We start from the raw sequence: 19489 nt of genomic DNA on the forward strand, positions 1-19489 counted from the left end.
CAAATATTGTGACAAATCTTGTGACAGATATTTGATGCTTTACAGCGCTTGGTTTTACAAGATACCGAAAAACACCAGCTGTAATCCAGTACAGCAATTTATTGTGCTTCATTATAGGCTTGTTAACCCTCATGCTGCTTTATGATGTTTTTCCAAGCATTTCTCTAAGCTACAGGGAAGTATTGCATTTCTGTCATTTTACTGGCCATTCCTTGGTGCCATTGGGACTGCTCACATCCATAATAAGTGTTTACATATTGTGGAACTCAGTACTTTGCTGTATTAAAGCTTCCTTCCTTGGTACAAAGCTTCCTTCAAGATAAAAGATCCTGTTTCCACTCCATAATATTAACATTGGAAGGATTATTGCAGTTGTAATACACACATATATATATATACATAGAGTTCCTAAAATTTTGAGAGAGTCTAGTTTAATGAAACAGCATGGTTAGCCTGCTCACTGGGGAGACAGCTATCTGCTAATTATAATGCTGAAACTGTATTTACACCAATTTAAGTTTAAGGTTAGTTTTGACTTCATTTACAAGGATTTAGAGAAGACTCCTCTAACCAAATAAAAAAATAAAAAATAAAAAAATTCCAGAATGAGATTTTCAAAAGCAATCCAGACTGTAAATATGAAGTGCTTAAAAATAAATAAATAAAAACCACACATGCACAAAAAAGTAAACCACAGCTGTTCCTCCCCCTCCCAAACAAACACGACATAAACCCATACAAATGCCCCCCAAAATACTCGTCACAGAAAATCACAAGCACACCAAACAAACAAACAAAAAAACTTCAACAAAAACAACAACCAAAAAAAACCACACCATAAACACATAGAATCATAGAATATCCCAAGTTGGAAGGGACCCATAAGGATCATCAAGTCCAACTCCTGGCACCACACAGGTCTACCCAAAATTTTAGACCATGTGACTAAGTGCACAGTCCAAACACTTCTTAAATTCAGACAGGCTTGGTGCAGCGACTACTTCACTGGGGAGCCTGTTCCAGTGTGCGACCACCCTATCGGTGAAGAACCTCTTCCTGATGTCCAGCCTGAACCTCCCCTGCCTGAGCTTGACACCATTCCCGCGGGTCCTATCACTGGTGATTAAGGAGAATAGGTCAGCGCCTGCCTCTCCACTCCCCCTCGCAATGAAGTTGTAGACTGTGATGAGGTTCCCCCTCAGCCTCCTCTTACCCAGGCTGAACAGGCCAAGTGACCTCAGCCGCTCCTCATATGTCTTCCCCTCTAGGCCCTTCACCATCTTCGTAGCCCTCCTCTGTACACTCTCCAACAGTTTAATGTCCTTTTTGTACTGTGGTGCCCAGAACTGCACACAGTACTTGAGGTGAGGCCGCACCAGTGCAGAGTAGAGCAGGACAATCACTTCCCTCGACTGACTAGCAATGCCGTGCTTGATGCACCCCAGGATACAGTTAGCCCTCCTGGCTGCCAGGGCACACTGCTGGCTCGTATTCAACTTGCTGTCAATCACAACCCCCAGATCCCTCTCTGCGGGGCTGCTGTCCAGCATCTCGCCACCCAGTCTGAACATATAGGCAGGATTGCCCCATCCCAGGTGCAGGACCCGGTACTAAATAAATAAATAAATTCCTAAACACTCGTCTCTGCAAATAATTGGGAAAAACACAAAGAGAAAGACTAGGAAAAGGAAGACAAGCAATGAGAAATGGAAAGTTGAAAATGAAGCTATTGCTAGAGTGGAAATCCATTATGACTAAATCCTTGTCTGAAAATTACTACCAGGAAATAGATTAAAGTCAAAATGGAAAAATGATCACAGGTGGTTATTAGAAGTCTAATAAACAGAGAAATCCTTGATAATTTTCAGACCAGCTTTCAACACCAGATTTCAATGAAATAAATTAATTTGGCCAACTAAACATTAATGAACTCCAACTACTATGTGAGCATACACACTGAAATTGAGGCTTCAAACAAGGAAGTAAGCAGATAATCAAATCAAGCCAGAAGGCTAGCAGTTCCTGACAGCAATAAACTTGGCTCCATAAGGGAAAAATGACTACAGAAAATCTGGAATCATAGTTAGTATATCAAAAAGGGTGAGCTTCTTGATGCACCTCAACTCATTTTCAGCATCATACTTCAATGCACAAGAAAAGCCACACCAGAGATCAGGTCAGCTGTACAGCTAACTGCAGTGTGTCTCCAGAGGGCTACTGCTACACTCGCAGTGAGAACAGAACAGGCATGCAGTGTTAACTCCCAGTCTCTCAGCAATGTTCACAAGGCGGGGGCTGTAGACACATTGTTGTCCTAGCAGCCCTTGACAGAGACTTTTCTTTAAATAACTTGCCAAGTTGCTTTTAATTCTGTTCATATTTCCTTGTACCCAAAATATTCCCTTGCAATGAACTGCACAACAGACCATCCCAAAATAGTTCGTTTCTTGATATTTTGTGTTGCCTAATGAATTCAGTCTACCTCTTATTCTTTGTACTATAAATAATCATTCTCTGCACAGCTTCTCTATGACACCGATGATTTGATATTCCCCTATTACCTTTAAGCCACCTCTTTCCAAGACAAATACTCTTAACCCTAGTATCATAGAAAGGGTCCAACTTTTCTACCACTTTTATTTTCTTTTATCTTGATGAGTTTTCCTAATATACCAGCAAACATACAACTACATTGTTTTGTTTTCTTAGGATAAAGAGATGAAAAAACATTTTTTTTTTTTCAGAACCAGTCAGCTCTGTGAGTGGTGAGGATAAGTCATAGCTGCATATGCTGGTACACTACAGTAACAAGCTCAAACATGGTCTCATCACATTGCTATTCACACTAAGAAATAATGCTTGTCTTTGGGACAATAAAAAGGTATGCAAATTCTTCCAGCTAAGCTGTATGCAGAAAAAATGAATATAGTTAAAATTGGTCGCTCCATTTTAACCAGTGTAAGTCCAGATATTCAATCTGAAACATATCAATTAATGTTTAGAGAAGACTGAAAAAAATCTCTACATTTATCTGGAACTAAAAAAAAAAAAAAAGAAATTTCAAATGCCACTGCAAATTGAGAAACCTAGAACCTTGAATTTCAATAGTTTTGATGCTTGTTATGCAGGAAATAAAAATTGAAATTTTCTCTCTTCCAGGATACAGTTGACAAAGAAGCTTAGCAAGCCATTGTCTCTTGCTACGAAGGGAACCAGATGATCTTTAAGGTCCCTTCCAACCCAAATCTTTTAATGATTCTACCATCTTATAACTTGTCCTGCTATATTATTTAAGTCTAAAATATAATTTTCACCACTAGAAATGTGTGAAATACAAAACATTTATTTTTAAAATTTCAAGATTTTAAATAGCATTCTTTTTGTTTGACACAGAAATCAGAAGCACTTTAAATTTTGTTTGTAAAGTGCACTTACCCAAAAAAAATCAAAAAGACTTTTTTTCCCCATTAGAACTCTGTGGTTTTGTTTGTGTTTTGATTTTATATATACTACTACAGAGTTGTGTTTTTTTTTTTTTTTGGGGGGGGGGGGGTGGTTAAGCAATCCACTCTCAGAAAAAGTAATTGCAACAAATAGAATCACAGAAGTAAGCAAAGAGTGAGATTTGTTTTCCTTACTACTGAGCAGTTTACCAGAATCTCCAAGCAAGAATCACTATTTCATCACACTAAAAAAAGAAAGGGCAGAGAGTTGAGAAAAAGGTAGATATTAGCTATGTGATTGTGATCTGTTACCTAGTAGTACCCCATATACAAGTTTTAGCCCTTCTTGTCTTTTTTTAGATCAATGGTTAGAGTTTGAATGTAAATCATATATGTTTACTCCAGATGTATTTGACACCAAACTTACCATATCTCATGGATATATTATAACCATAAAATAAAGAGTAGCTGGATATAATTAGGGAAAATATAACACATCTCGATTATCAAGGTTAAAAAAATCAACCATAAATACACACCTCCACAACTAATTTTAAGGTTATTATAATAATTAGGTAAACCATCCCCTCCCCCCAAAGTGAGCTAATTTGCCTTTGAATTTGAAGATTTTCCTAATAAATGTATGTATGTGTTATCTCTCTGTAACAGAAATAAAAAGGTGAAAAATGAAGACGTAAATTAATGTATTAAAAGACAAGACAATCACAAGAAATCTTCCTTTTGATTCTAATCTTTCTTTAGATTAATTTTGCTGCTAGGTGTGAGTAACTTAGAAAATAATCTCTTTTTTCTCTTTTATCCAAAGTATTTTAAAATATACTAATTGTAAAAAGGATACCTTTGGAAGTGACCCAAGGCTTCCTCTACAATAGACAGCCAACACTTTTTGAAATGAAACTTCCAAGATGACTGTCTGTCTAAATTGGTACCAATGACACTTGTAACATTTCACTCTGTGAGTACTCTAGCAAAGTAAAACAAAGCCTTCCTGAAGGCTGTTTTGCATCACTTCATGTCTGCAAAAGAAAGAGAATCCCAGTGATTCTCAAAGTTGTTTCCCAATGGCTCATCTAGAAATTATGCTCAGTGACTGCAAAGGAGAGTGCCTCCCAGTTCAGCAGTGGGTGGTTACATCAGATCCTGGGAGCTGAGAAACTTAAAAAGGAGAAGACACACTGGAATCCCTTAGAGTTTTAGGACATACAACAACAATTTACAGTTGTTGTTGTCCATATGGTTTGAACCTTATCAAAGGTCTATAACCATCTTTGTTTATAAGAGATACACATATACACCTATTGCACAAGAACAAAAAGTGCATTACACTGGTTTAAGATATTTAAAAGTAATAATAATATGTTTAATGATATACTAAATTTCCCTGAGATATCCTAAGAACCATACTGTAGGTATGTGATTTATATCACGACTAAAAGGAGATTACACTGCCCAAAAGGAGTGATACAGAATTTTGTCATGGTTCACATAAAACCACCATTTCCTTATTCTGTATCCAGAGAAAATGGAATGAATAGAGCAAACTAAGTCAGCTACATTTATCCAAGATGTAAATATAGAATATTTGCACTTTCTTCTGAGCAGAAACTATGTCAGGTATTATGATTATTCAAGAAAGATAAAAGCAAACATTATTCATAATTGATATAAGTAGGCTATCATGGACAGATTGGTATTTTACTACTTTTTCAAATGCACTTTTAAGGAAAAAACATGTAAGTACACTTCCCAGAGAGATTAAAATTAATTTAGATCAAGCGAAGAGATAAGTACACTCAACAGCTAGTTTTATTTTCCACGTTAAATCAAGTGTCCTATATATTAAAAATGAAATTTGACATGGAATATATTTTCACTTGCAATTTTCACCAAAAATAAGTTAATTAATATAACTTTGTAAGCTATTTTAAAAATTACAAAGGTTGATTACTTTTGCGATGCATCTAAAGAGTTACATATATAAAACAGCTGCTGAAACATTACAGGTGAATATTGCACTGCTTGCTTACATCTGTATAGAGGGGGAATCACAAGCTCTGGCAGTACACTATACAAACATCACTAAGCTCCCAAGAATGTGAGAGCTGTAAATCTCCATTTAAATTTAAGTACTCCCCAAAAATGTCCAGAATATACAATCACTCAGTAATTGCTTACATTAAAATACCAGATTATTAAATTCTTTGCATACTTGTCTGTCATACCCATTTTCTGAATTCAAAGGGAAAGTCTGGATCACTACAGGTGCAAGATATGTGTGTTTTGGACCAGTTTTGTTACTTGTCAGTTTTAGCATTTGAAAGAGATGCTTAATTTTGGCTCAAAGACATGTATTCCTTTCAGTTAAATAACCTACCTCTAAATTTCCTTTTTCACTTATACAGCTTGTCCTGTTTGGCTCATTGACATCACATTTAACACTCTGATGTAAATTATCTGATGGAACAACAACAAACCTCAGCAACAGTTTGATATCATCTGGAACAGAGGTTTCCTGTGAAGTTCAAAATTCTGAGAAAAAGCTTGAGAGGGGGCTGATGTGAGAAAAAAAAAAAAAAAAAGTCTTTGTGTGCTCTTCCCTTTGGGTTTATCCCAAAGTATTCAGTTAAAGGCTCTATAACAGTTTCTTATCTATAGACTTCCAAATATTCAAAAGTCAATCTGTCTCTCTAGATGGCCTCAAAGATTTCTCACTGCTGCTTTGAATTTTTGGCCAAGAACCCCTTCTTTAACTAACAGTCAGTATATAGGCACAATTGTTTTTAAGTTCTCATAATTGGCTTTACATGCTTGTAAACAGACTTAAAATATGCATTTGGGAGGTTTACTATTAATAGACTGTTCTTTCTTGGTATGAGGTAAACAAATAACAGACTTGCATAGGGAGGGAAGAGGAAAATGTGGTATCAACTATCTTAGATATATATTCATCTCTTGCAAATAATCATCTCATGATGACTTAATTCTTTGTAAAACAAGCCTTCACATTACTTCGTCTAGAGACTACAGTTTTCTCTTCACTAGGACCCTCTAGGAAAAAAGAAACAATAAATAAATAAATAAATAACCATTTCCTTTCCAACATGAAGGAGGCCTATGAGACATCAAGCACTTCAAGCATTCTGGAAATATCAGAACACTAATTTGAGAGCATGCAGGGAAAACAAGATAATAAACATGAAGACGACAAATGTACTACTGTTATCCAATCAAAAGATGACCTAAAACTAAATGAGAGGCTATTCTAGCACACATCTCAGCAGAAATATGGCTTCAGAGAAAAAGCAGTAACAAGGTGTGGAGATCTTTCCCAAACACATTTTTAGCCCTAGAAGGATTCTGACACTCTTCATTTAGAAGGAAGAACAGAAAGAGGTCAGATTTTGACAACTTATTAACAACAGAATAAGTCTCTCTCTTTAAAATTTCTGAGTATTGAAGGGTGATGGGCTGTGACACAGCACACTCCATCACTGGAAATGGAATACACAATAATGAACACCCGATATTGATCTTTCTCTTCAGGACAAACTATGAAATGATACCTTACACCACAAGTTCCTCAAAAATTAGGATAAAAAAAAATTGCAAAAATTCATTAAAAGAATACAGGATCGCTGAATTCCCTACAGAGAACTAGGCAAGTACAATAGAAAGCCCTACAATACTTAAGAAAAAATACTTTCAGTTACCAAACAGACCTTCCTAACCTTCAAGAGGGTATATGTAGGACACATGGTTTTATAGTTCTTTAGAGAAACTACCAGACATAGAATATGTTTCCTTACATATATATATATATTAGCAAGTACGTACAGCTTAATTTATGCTAGAATTACACGATAGTATATCAAAATTAGTTTTTTTGCCAAATGCCCTTGACCACTCTCAGCATAAATTCATCATATATACAGACTTATGAAGCTTCCATGATAAAAGTCCCAACATTAAAAATAAGTAGTGAAAATTTATTTTGAAAGATTTTTTGTTCAATCAAATGAAATGCCGTCACATCTGAGATTTAGTTCTTTCATTTTTACAAATGTATAACATTAGAAACCGTATGCAAATCAATGGACCTACATTACTAGAAGACCAACAAAAATGAGAGAAGAATCAGTTTGTTAGCAAAAAAAAGTTCAACTCTGCTGCATGTTGGATGAAAAGGAAAAGAAATCAGGGCTTCACAATACTTTCAACCTAGCAGTTGTCATTGACACCAACATACCACTATCACAATAGTGCATGGTCCAGCTCTAGGCCAAATTATCATCAGAGTTAAAAGAATGATTTTTCTATTTAAACATAAATAAAATTTCTTATGGTCACACCTGCTGAAACTCTATAAATTAATATGGCCTTGTTAGGATTATATCGATATGATTCTCCTTTACATTTCTACAAGTGGTCTTGGCAAAAAATTATGTTCTTCTAGGGGGCTCTGTGCAGTCAAAGTAATATAAGGGTCCTTTCAAATACAGTAGAACTTTTCTCAAACTGAAAATAATCCATTGGGAAGCAAATATGGGACATTCTAAAGCAGATATTGCATTATGTTGGATACAAAATGTTTTTTTGTTTGTTTGTTTGTTTTGTTTTGATCTCAGAGGGAGGGGTGCTGTTTTTTTTTTTTTTTAAAGTCAATTTTACAACCAGTTGGCAGTCAAATGAATCAACGTCTACTCTAATAAACATGCAAGTACATTAACCCAACCAGAATAAACAGACCACACGTAGCAAAGGTAAATAACATACACAACTTTAAAAGGCAAGAAAGGAAAGCAAAATTTATAGCTGAAACTTACAATAGTAACTTCTTTCCTTAAATGGTATTTGATTGTTCACCCACCCTTGCAACCAAATATTTTGAACTAACAAACATTTTTGTCTGGAATTATATAATTAAAGATTAATATGTAACTATGGAAAACTCACTCATAGAAAAGCCTATTCTTTTTAACTGTCCTTTTTCGTTGAATTATTTTTTTGTGAATCTGTTACAAAACAGGCTGGAACAGAAATTTGTTGTGACCAATAGTCAAAAACCAAAAGTAGCAGCACCTACTTTAAATACCGTTTGTTCATATTCAAAATATTATAATTAACTTTTTAGAGGGGAAAAAATAAATTCCACAAAAATAAAATCAGCCATATTTCCTCAAAGAAATATTACCCACAAATGGATTTCAAAGTCAACAGCTACTAATAGCTTTAAATTGTATTCATTTATATGTTTCCACTGTTATACAATGCAGCAAATAAACATATCACAATCTATAAGGATCGTACCTGAAATGGCTTAGAGCTGCTGATGTACAGTGTCTGTCTTATCCATCTGTTTCCTTGATGTCCAAACTTGTACCACAGCAGCCATCCCTTGGTATTACTCACAGTTCTCTGGAAGACTGACAGCAAGTAAACTTGCTTTCCAAACATATGATAATGAAAGCGGAAAATGCAGGTTCCGTTGCCAGAAGGGTTGAAGAGAGGACTAAGCAAAACCGCTTTATCTTCAAATTCGTGTGGCTCAGAAGACTCCAGGTATAGGTAGTGTCCCCTGCCTGTGCCTGTCGTGTGATCCTTTAATGGGCCTGTATTAACCGTTGGGGTTGGACCCTGTATTCTGATCCAGTCAAAGTCATCCTTAGTGTCCTGCTCCCAATTGCATAAACCATTTTCAAAGTTACACTGTAGGTCAGGGTCTGAAAAGCAGGCAGAACAGTCAAGTGAAATCAGTATCAAAAGGCAGTACTGTTTTAATGTACATTCACTTTCTTTCTAGTATAAAAATAAAATATTTTCTTTTTCTCCTTACAAAAATTTCTAATATAGATAAAAACTCATTTACTTTTTGCAAAAATTTCCCTCCAAGGAACAAATTTACACTTACATGAACAAAAATAAAATAAAAACCTTTAGTTAATCACTTCCTCTTTCAATATACATCTGGCAAACAGTACATAATTAATTTGTTGAATAAATAGAACTGTGAAGAACAAGTTACTATTCATGTATTAGATAAATTTCTCCATTTCAAAGCATATGAAGTCCTTTAACTCCTTTACACAGTTAAGTTTCAGGTAAAACTGAGGATAACTGGATGAAATAAATCATAAAATTTAGCTTTGTAGATAGATGTAATAAGTGATCTAATATGTTTTTGCAAAGCAGAAGTACTCTCAATAGCTTTATAAAAGCTAAATTTGAGGCATTTATAACACGACTGCACTTCATTACATGACATCAAGCCAAAATATATTGATTAGACCAATTACTTCTAATGCAAAAAAAAAAAAAGTGTATCATAGATAGTGAATTTATGTTCCACCTTTGCATCTACCTTTCATAAACAGTAATTAACTGAAATAATTTATTAAATAAAATTCTTTTTTTTTTAATTATTAAGCTTTTATTTGTTATGATGTTTAAAATTGCAAACTTAATCATCTTGTACTTTCTTACTATAGATATCAAAATGGGTTATAAGGAAGATAGGCATTTTACAAGAGGGAAAAACTGAGATAGAATGGAAAGCCTGTGCTTTCTTTGAAATTCAGATGTTTAAATTTGATATTCAGCAGATATCAGAGCAGGCTGGTATCCCCTCAAGCATGTAAGGTATCCACTGCTTCTCAAACTCACTCTGATTTACATAATTTGGTTACCTCGGGATGTGATAAAGCACCAGTTAGTTAATTTTCTTTTATATTAATGTTCTTAAGTTCTTAAAATTGATGAATGCATGCCTGGGGGAGGAAATCATCAACAGTGCCCTTCAGCACTGCAAGGTGAATGTCAAAAATGTGAATGACCTATAGCTTTTCTCAATTCCTACAAGTTCTTTCTCTGAAAGGGACAATTAGGTCCAGTATGACTAGAATCCTATAGTAATACAGATATTTTAATGCTTTCTGGTTAGAGAGGGTTATACAGAGATAGGACATGCCCTTCTCTCAGTCCATATAATATCTTGCATTGTAGTTCTGTCAGTGTAACCATGAACAGCACATTCACCCAGATTAACTTGCAGACTGTGAATTCTCTCCTTAAAAAAAAAAAAAAAAAAAAAAGGCACTTGAATGTGTGTACTTCACAAAAATTAAAGAAATTTATCTCATTAGAATAAAGGAGATTGAATGACATTTACTCTCAGATGTAATAAATTATATGCATTTAAGTTAATAATTTTCCGAGTGTTTCAGCAGTAAATATATTCAGTTGCACCATCTCTGGTTATGACACTGATAGACGGTACTAGTACTGTGCTTTTTTTGTTCCAGAAATGAACATGGCAACTAATATTTTTTTTTGCAATAAGGTAAGCAGTAATGGAAAGTACTCACTACAGTTGTCTTCATCAGATCCATCCCCACAGTCATCCACAAGATCACATACCAATAACCTGTCAATACACGCTTTTGTGCTTCTGCACCAGAAATGATTAGGACCTTCACAGCTTGATGCAGGTGGTGGAAGAGCACAATTTTCAAATGTAATATCATCAATTGCTGAGACACCATCATAAAAGCCCAGACTGATCTTATTGAGTGAAAACTGGAAGGGATGTGAAAGGCGTCCAAGCTGAATGAATGTCTTCAACCATTGATTTCCATGATTGTAGTATACTCTCCAAAGGACAGTACGTTCTTTCAGCCCGTCTACAAGCAATTGCATCTCTGCCGCTCCAACTGACTGACCGTAATTGTAATACCTAAAATGATAAAAACCAAGTTAGAGGTGTAAATGATAAGAATCAAGTATGCTGGAACATTTATCTTTTCTGTCATAGCTCTGTGAAATACAGGACATCCACTATGCCTATTTCCAGTTGCCTCTAATTCACTTCACTTTCTGTACTGATAGTAAGTAGGTATAAGAGAGAATAAGCCCTAGACTGACACAACAGTCTAGGGCTTATATCAAGAATTGAAAACTGTGAGAGAAGAAGCAACCTTCATTAAATTATAAACCATAACTGAACAGACATTGCTTTCATATTAAGCAATGAACACTGTTCCTTCAGATGCATAATATGCCTTTTATAAATCGAATTTAAGACATAATTGTAAAGTTTCCAGAAGGAAAAAATGAGCACTTATTCAATGCAAAAGTACACCTTCCACCCACGCTAGTTATTATTAATGTTGCATTTTTTACAGTATTTTTTGAAAATCTCACAATATTTTAAAATGATAAATGCATAAGTGAGCAATCATACAACAAAACTGAAAACTTAACCAGAAGTGTGTAATTTCCAGGCCTATACTGAGTCACAAGTCTTTGATAAAACAACATTTTGTCTTTCTATGATAGATGTATTTGACATTGCAAAGAAACACTACACCGCATAATGCAAAAGTCATACAAACATTTATTTATACTCCACCACCATCTTTGACCTTAGTACACAAATTATCACACATTATTTTTTCTGTCCCTCTTTGACAAGCTTGCACAGAGGTTGTGATAAAAAAAAACAGTTGAAAGGATTTTTTTTCCCCTGTGTATTTCAGGAAAGGATTGAAATTGAAGCTAGAATTCCTGCACTGGAGCTTCCATTCAAAGAAGATACAACCCAATTTTGAATAGTCTTTTGATAACCCAGCTGGTAACTTCATGAGCTACTAGAATTTTGGAAGGTTTCTGATTCTTAAGAAAAATTCCATAATGTTTTCAAATCGATTTCAACCTAAGTAGAAATATTATTACAATTATGGTGGTATTTGTCTATGTGCATGCAGGTACAATACTTTAACATAATTTTGACCAAAGTCTTATAACAAAGAAGTCTCAAGCTTCAGTTCTGAAGCTGTTCTACAGCTTCAGCTTTTTTCTGCATATTAGTATAAGACTAAATGATTAAGAAATAGGAAGAGACAATAAATACTGCAGAGAAGAGTGTGTATACTACTGCAAACTATAACCACAATTTCAATCCAAGAGAAACAATGTGAGATGGTCCATGAATTTTAAAACTTTTTTTTTTTTTCATACCAAAAAGACATTGTGCAATTTGATCCAGCTTGACTGAATTTTGGGCTTCGTAGCTGAGCAACTTGTGAAATGCTGCTGCTGTTTTTCAGAATGAACATAAAATGACCTATCAAAAGAAAACAGAAAACAACTCTTCAGGCTGAACAAAGAAATAATTTCTAAGTGTTTGGAAAAAGTTCACAGTCTCCACTTTAAATACAATTAAAGAGTAGGTATATCTATGCCAGTTCTCTATTTCTAGCATTGTCTTACCTTCAGACTTGTTGTAGGTGTGATCCCACAGAGGAGCTTGCTTCTGAAAATCAGGTGCAAGAGCACTACTGGAACTTCTTACCCAGTCAAATCCATCTGCACTTGCGGTTTCAAACCAACCACAGTTATCTCTTTCAAAGTCACACACAGCAACTGAAATGAAATAAGAAACATTTCACTTTGACTCTGTACATGACATGATCAAGGGAGCTTTACATGACTAAAGAGGGAGCTTTACAGTATGAAAAGGAAATAAAACATTTCCAATATGTCACTGGTATTTTAGACAAATGTCTAGGAAAGGGGTAGGGGGATGAGATGGCATATTTGTTTTATAAGAGTTGTGTAAGACAACAGTCCCACAGGAACAACCAAACTATCTCTGTACAAAATGTGTTCATAAAATGAAGCATTCTCTCTAAGGACACTGCAGCCAAAGTACAAAAAGCAGGCAGAAAGAAGCTGAAAACAGACCTTGCAGTCCTCATGCTGCACAGCAAAACACAGAGCATGCAAAACAATAACAAGAATTCTGCAAGATCTTTTAAGGAATAGATGCTGGAGTCAAAAATAAAATCAATTTCCCAAATCTCTGCAAGTATGCTAATGATAGCAAAACCATTCTTCTAGTTGGAATAGAAATCAAGCTGAATATCAGGCTTTACTGAGGTGCTATGATATAGTAAAAGGAAGACATCTCTGAAACACAAAGTGCTGTGGTGACAACGATTTGAAAAATATATTCAGCTGCATTCTTCAATTCTTAATTTAAAAGAGTAGAAATAATTTAGAAAATATACATAATGCAAAAGAAATAAAAGGAAAGGAAGATGATGTTTGAATGTAATTTCACAAATATTTATTATGTTAAAATGATGAAATGTCATATTTTCCTCTTCTGCACTTAAAAAATTCCTCACTAAGTCACAAAATGATACGTTTGCTTACTGTAATTAGAACAGGCATTTAATGGAAAGCATAAGGAAAACTATTTCAGGAAAATTAACCAATTGTTCATTAATTACGCATATAGAATAAACCCCAAAATATTCAGACAGCCATGATTGTCAGTTCCACCATTATAATATAAAGATTTATAACCAGTTGCAGTGGCTATAACATTATGACATAGAAAATTCACATTTCAGAACCAAATGATGTCTCTTGGTAAACAGAATTATATAAATGTTTATTGATAGGGAAGGGCATTGGCTTTTGTTGTTTGCTTTAATCTTCTTGATAAACCTTTCACATTTTAGGTTATATATCATTTGTTAGAAAGAATGAAGAAATTTTAATTTATTATAATTGTTGGTTAGGGTTTCTAAAAAGATGAGATTTTTGTGGGTTATTAAGCAAAGCACATGGAAATGCATAGCTATTGATTCTGCTACAAAAAATAAAAAAATAAAAAAAAAATCCACAAAATGAAAAGCCAAATAATATTTAAGGGATCAAAGAAAACGTGTTTTCTATACTTATACGTGGTTCAGAAATGAACTACATCATATTTATGACTGACAAGTGTAACAAAAAATAAAAAGGATGTTTTTTTTTAAATGTTTTGCTACAATAAAATAAAGATAAAATTATTTATGGATATACATATATAGGTACAATGGAAATGTCTGATAATCCACTGGCAGAATATAATGATAAGGAGATATGGAAAACTATTTCTGTTTTTTCTTTCACTTGCTATAGGCTTTAAGAAAAACAAGAAACTGGCCCATATCCCCAGGGGAACAACAACGAAGAATATGACAAACTTTACACACAGATGGTTATACCAAAAGATGAAAAAAAAAAAAAAAAAAGATAAAACAGTTAAGTCTCTGAGCACAGACTTGCATCTGTAACTTGTAACAAGGATAAAAATGAAAGAAAAGATGCATTTAACTTAATCATGGATGAATACTCTGAGATAAAATAGCCCTCAAACTTTCAACTAAAACCAACTTTAAAAAAAAACACTAGGGAAGATACAAGAATGGTGTAAGCTGGTACAGCCTGTGTGAAATGCAGTTGTTTATGAATGTTTGATAGAGCTTCAATTATCTAACTGTCTCATAACCTGTTTGACTGGCACTTCTGTTTCAAAAAGACTACCCAGAGAGAAAGTCTGCTACCTGGGTACCTCTGAAGTTCCTCTCACAGTGAACACACACAAATTAATCTACTGTCTCTCCTGACACCTTACTTTCTGCTTTTCTCCTATTTCTTATTTTCTTACATGCTCTATTTTGATCGAGTCCACCCTCAGTAACTTTGCAGAAGACACCAACGTACGCCCAACTGTTGATCTGCTCAAGGGTAGGAAGGCTCTGCAGAGGGATCTAGGTAGGCCGGACCGATGGGCCGAGGCCAACTGTATGAGGGTCAACAAGGCTAAGGGCTGGGTCCTGCACTTGGGGCACAATGACCTTATGCTACAGGCTGGGGGAATAGTGGCTGGAAAGCTGCCTGACAGAAAGGGACCTGGGGGTATTGGTCACTAGCCAGCTGAATATGAGCCAGCAGAGTGCTCATGTCGCTCAGAAGGCCAACAGCATCCTGTCTTGTATCAGAAACAGCGTAGCCAGCAGGGCTAGGGAGGTGATTGCTCCTCTGTACTTGGCTCTGGTGAGTCCACATCTCAAGTACTGTGTTCAGTTTTGGGCCTGTCACTACAAGAAGGGCACCGAGGTGATTGAGCATGTCCGGGGAAGGGCTACGAAGCTGGTGAAGGGCCTGGACAACAAGTCTTATGAAGAGAGGCTGAGGCAGCTGGGGTTGTTTAGCTTGAAGAAAAGAAGGCTTAGGAAAGACCTTAATGTACTTTACAATTACCTTAAAGGAAATTGTAGTGAGGTGGGGATCGAGGGGAAATGCCCTGAAGTTGCACCAGGGAGGTTTAGGCTGGATATTAGGAGAAATCTCTTTACTGAAATGGTTGTGTGGCATTGGAATAGGCTGCCCGGGGAAATGGTTGAGTCACCATCCCTGGAGTTTTTCAAGAAACATGTAGATGTAGAACTTAGTAGCATGGTTTAATGGTGGAATTGTCTGTATTAGGTTAAAAGTTGGACTAGGTGATCTTAGAGGTCTTTTCCAACCTGAATGATTCTATAATTCTATTTAAATGCTATCAAGCAATCTTAAAGACTCTGACAAGCTTTCTGCTTCTTCTATATGAGGAATTTATTGCTAGTTTTTCCTTAAACTATATTTGGTCATCCTTACGGTGTTTTGGCATGTAACCCACCACAATTTATAATCATCTCTTATTATTTTTTTTTTTCATCTGGACATTACTTCAGCTATTTGTTTGGCGTCTTTTTGCTTCAAATAGTCTCCATGGCACCCGTATGCATTTATTTTTCTGCTGTCCCTTTTAGCTTCTCATTTAACATTCTCCCTCAGTAATCATGAAGGAACCAGAGTGATAGTGTGAACATACCATTTCAGGATTGTGGCCTTTATTAATGTTTTGAGAGAGCTGCCTTTACAGTGTCAGCAGATTTAGTATTCTCTGAGATGGTTTGGTATCACGAAAGTCTAGATTTCTTGCTGATTCTGGGTTCTTACAAAGTGATTTTACCCTTTTCTGTTTTAAGGAACTTCACTCAAGAGCCTCCACAAATCGCATATGTAGTTTCTCTGTAAGCTGAATCAATGCCTAACAAGAACTTAAGAAATGCTCCAGTTGAAAACAGCACTTAAAAATGAATGCTTAAGATGACAGCACTTCTGCAAGACTGCAGCTTCATAAATCTCTACATCCCTCAAAAAATCTTTCACTGTTTGGCAACGCATGCATATTTACTCATACTGCACCATTCTAAGAAAAGCCGGACATGAAAAAATCCAGGTGAGAAGACATCATCATCATTACTGGCTTTCAACTTTCTCCTTTACTTAGAAGGTGTTTAAAAAGACTCTCCTATGTCAATAGACATTCAACCTTTTTTTTTTTTTTAATCATCAAATTTAAGATTAAATTTAAAGACATAGCTAGATGTCATGAAGACAACAATTTATTGATATCTTCATATCTAGGAAGAAAAAAAACAGCTTATCAATGGCCATATACATCCTAACAAGCTATTGTAATACCCTTTCTTATATAATCACACTGAATAGTTTTATATCTGCCTTCCCGTGTTTATGGTTTCTCACACTGATACTTTTTGCTAATGCCATGATATATACACTCAGGTAATGCATGACAATACTTTGTGGGTGTAACAGCATAATTCCTACAGTAAAAAAATGAATAGTGTTCACTAAACAATGCAAAAGTTCAATAGTAATAAATGAGAATAACTGAAACAAAACAACAACAAGCAAACAAACAAACAAAGGCAAAATTCAAGTCTGTTTGGAGGTTGACAAATTTGATCTTTACAAAATCCCAAGAGTTCCCCCTTCCGTCACTTTCCATCCACAATTATTGCCTACAGCTCTGAAATAATTTAAAACTACTTCCATATAAAGGCTCAAAATTGAATGTAAACCCGATTTCCATGATGATATTCTCATATATTTAAAATACTTTAAATCCAACAATCACTTGGTACAGATGGATATGGTAGTCTCCTCTATGGATGCCTACAGGAAACAAAACAGTCCAGAACATTTTCTTCCACTCTTAATTTCTGTGGGGACATCTATTTCAACAGCCTACTATTGCAGCAGACCTACTTGTGATTTCAGTCACATGGGCTTTTTTAGTAATAGACATCCATGACTTGCAGATAACAATCAGGTATATATCTCCTATGTAGTGGGGAACGGTATGGCTTATAAGATGGACAAAATGTACTGAGGGGAAAAAAAAAAAAACACACTATAAATAGCACTAGTGATTTCACCTTGTGCCTATATTTTTAACAAGTTGACCACAGTACATTGCCTAACACTGTATAGCTTAGCTGTAGGACTTAAAATGATTCAGATTTTTAAAGGGGGAATATAATATTCTGGGCGTGCACATGCAACACTAATTAACCCTAATCTAAATATTGCCCCCCCCCCCCAAAAAAACGCAGTCACCTGCATTTGCTACAACTTCATTTTCTAATTAACAATATGAAAATTAATCATACTCACTATGCAACTCTTATTTTGATGGCAGGTCCTTTCTGTACAGTGAGGCAGATATGCAATCATCTAGGCAGTTTCCTAACAGCATTTTTAAGTGGAACAGTGTCCAAACACACTGATTTGTTAGATCTGACATTTTCTGGAAATTCCTCAGTTCATAAGAAATTGCCATTTGCAAATGCTTCTCAGGTTCTGAATGTGAGTGATTAGTGTACTGATATGGGAAATAGTCCCAAAACAATAAGAGCCTCCAAAATAATCAACTGATGTTTTCATTGGAAATTTAGCAGATTAGGTCCAAATCTCTTCTCTATTCTAAAGTGTTAGTGTAGTCTGAAGAAAATGAAATTTCTTAAACGATGAAATATCCTGGTAATTTAGGATGATGGATACTCAGGTCCAGGCAAAATAAAATAAGAGAAACATAGGTATTTTCTAACAATCAAGTGCTTTCTACCTTGATTAGAGTGTTCCTTCTATGTAACTGAAAGGGAAAGGATTTTTTGTTATTGTTATTATTAAATTAAACAAAAATAAGATGTTACAGCCATTATTCAGTCCGTCTTATTTACACTGTAGTTCTCTGACATTTGAGCTAATGCAGTATTTGTTGTCACAATGCATGAAGGAAACCAGATAAGAATAGCTATAAAACAATGAGATACCTATGTAATGTTTTGGGGCAAGAATATATATTTGCTAGTAGAAGTACAAAAGGTAGGTTCATGATTTCTGGGTTCTGTAGCAATTCTGAAAGTGTCTGTGGTCTCAGGCAGAAAAATGCTCTTGCTAATTCTTCAATGCTCTTCCTTTCCACAATGTACTTCCCATTTTCACCTGTTCCACAGCTGCTCTTCTCTGACCCCTTATCTCAGTCCTACTTTCACTGGGAAGCCAGAAGTCCTCACTGCCCTGTTTCGTGCAGTCCTCATCTCTTTGTCCATTTCCCCACACAGCTCCTTGCTCCTAGACATCTCCTGAGGTCTCAGTTATTTGCCACTTACAGCAAAGTTTTATGCTCTTCTCTCCAAAAGCATCACTGCTCTACATCTATGTTCCTCATTCCCATTTTCTCCATATTTTACTCTCTCTCCCAAAACTTTTTTTTTTTTTTTCCTTCACTCTCCTGGTACCCCACCACTGGCTTTTTGACCTTCTAGTCTTAATATACCCCCCTCTCCTTCTTTACCTGGTTTCCTCCAACTCCCTGGTTACTCCTCTCCCACATCAGCGAGCTCAAGCAACATAGTTGTCTATCAGATGACTTTCCAATTTGATCTTATTTCCTACACCATCAACAGAATTTTCAGATCAGAAAAGTAAGTATTCAAACTCCACCAAAAGCATAGGGTGTAGACCTTAGAAATTATACTATACATTCACCTTCCAGAGCACGAATACACAGTGTGATAGGTATGTTAGGTCACTGTTATAAATCTGCAGCTTGAAAAAGGCAGTTGCTTTTCTCTTCTGTCTTAATGCATGGTAGTCATGTATAACACTTTATACTCATAGTAAATTCTTCAGCTGTAGAAGTAAAGCTGTGAACTAATAGTCAGCAGTAGCACCACTCAAAAAAGAAAACATTTCATAGGTTATATTTTATATTGTTTTTACTTTTCTCTACTATGTAGAATAAATCTGAAGGACATTTTTTAGTCTGGGACACGTAATTT

General features: G+C 35.4%; 1 protein-coding gene across 1 annotated transcript in view; it reads right to left on the reverse strand.

Moving 5' to 3' along the window:
- Positions 1–19489, reverse strand: part of MALRD1 (MAM and LDL receptor class A domain containing 1) — a 271441-nt gene that overhangs the window by 201194 nt on the left and 50758 nt on the right. Inside the window, exons 14-17 of the mRNA XM_080581229.1 lie at positions 12729–12881; positions 12477–12582; positions 10826–11193; positions 8772–9184 (exon numbers count right to left, since the gene is read on the reverse strand). Coding sequence (XP_080437355.1) covers positions 8772–9184; positions 10826–11193; positions 12477–12582; positions 12729–12881 — 1040 coding nt within the window. The remainder of the gene's footprint in view (positions 1–8771; positions 9185–10825; positions 11194–12476; positions 12583–12728; positions 12882–19489) is intronic.

The sequence above is a fragment of the Anser brachyrhynchus genome, assembly GCF_964034855.1.
Source record: "Anser brachyrhynchus genome assembly, chromosome: 2".
Lineage (NCBI taxonomy): Eukaryota > Metazoa > Chordata > Aves > Anseriformes > Anatidae > Anser > Anser brachyrhynchus.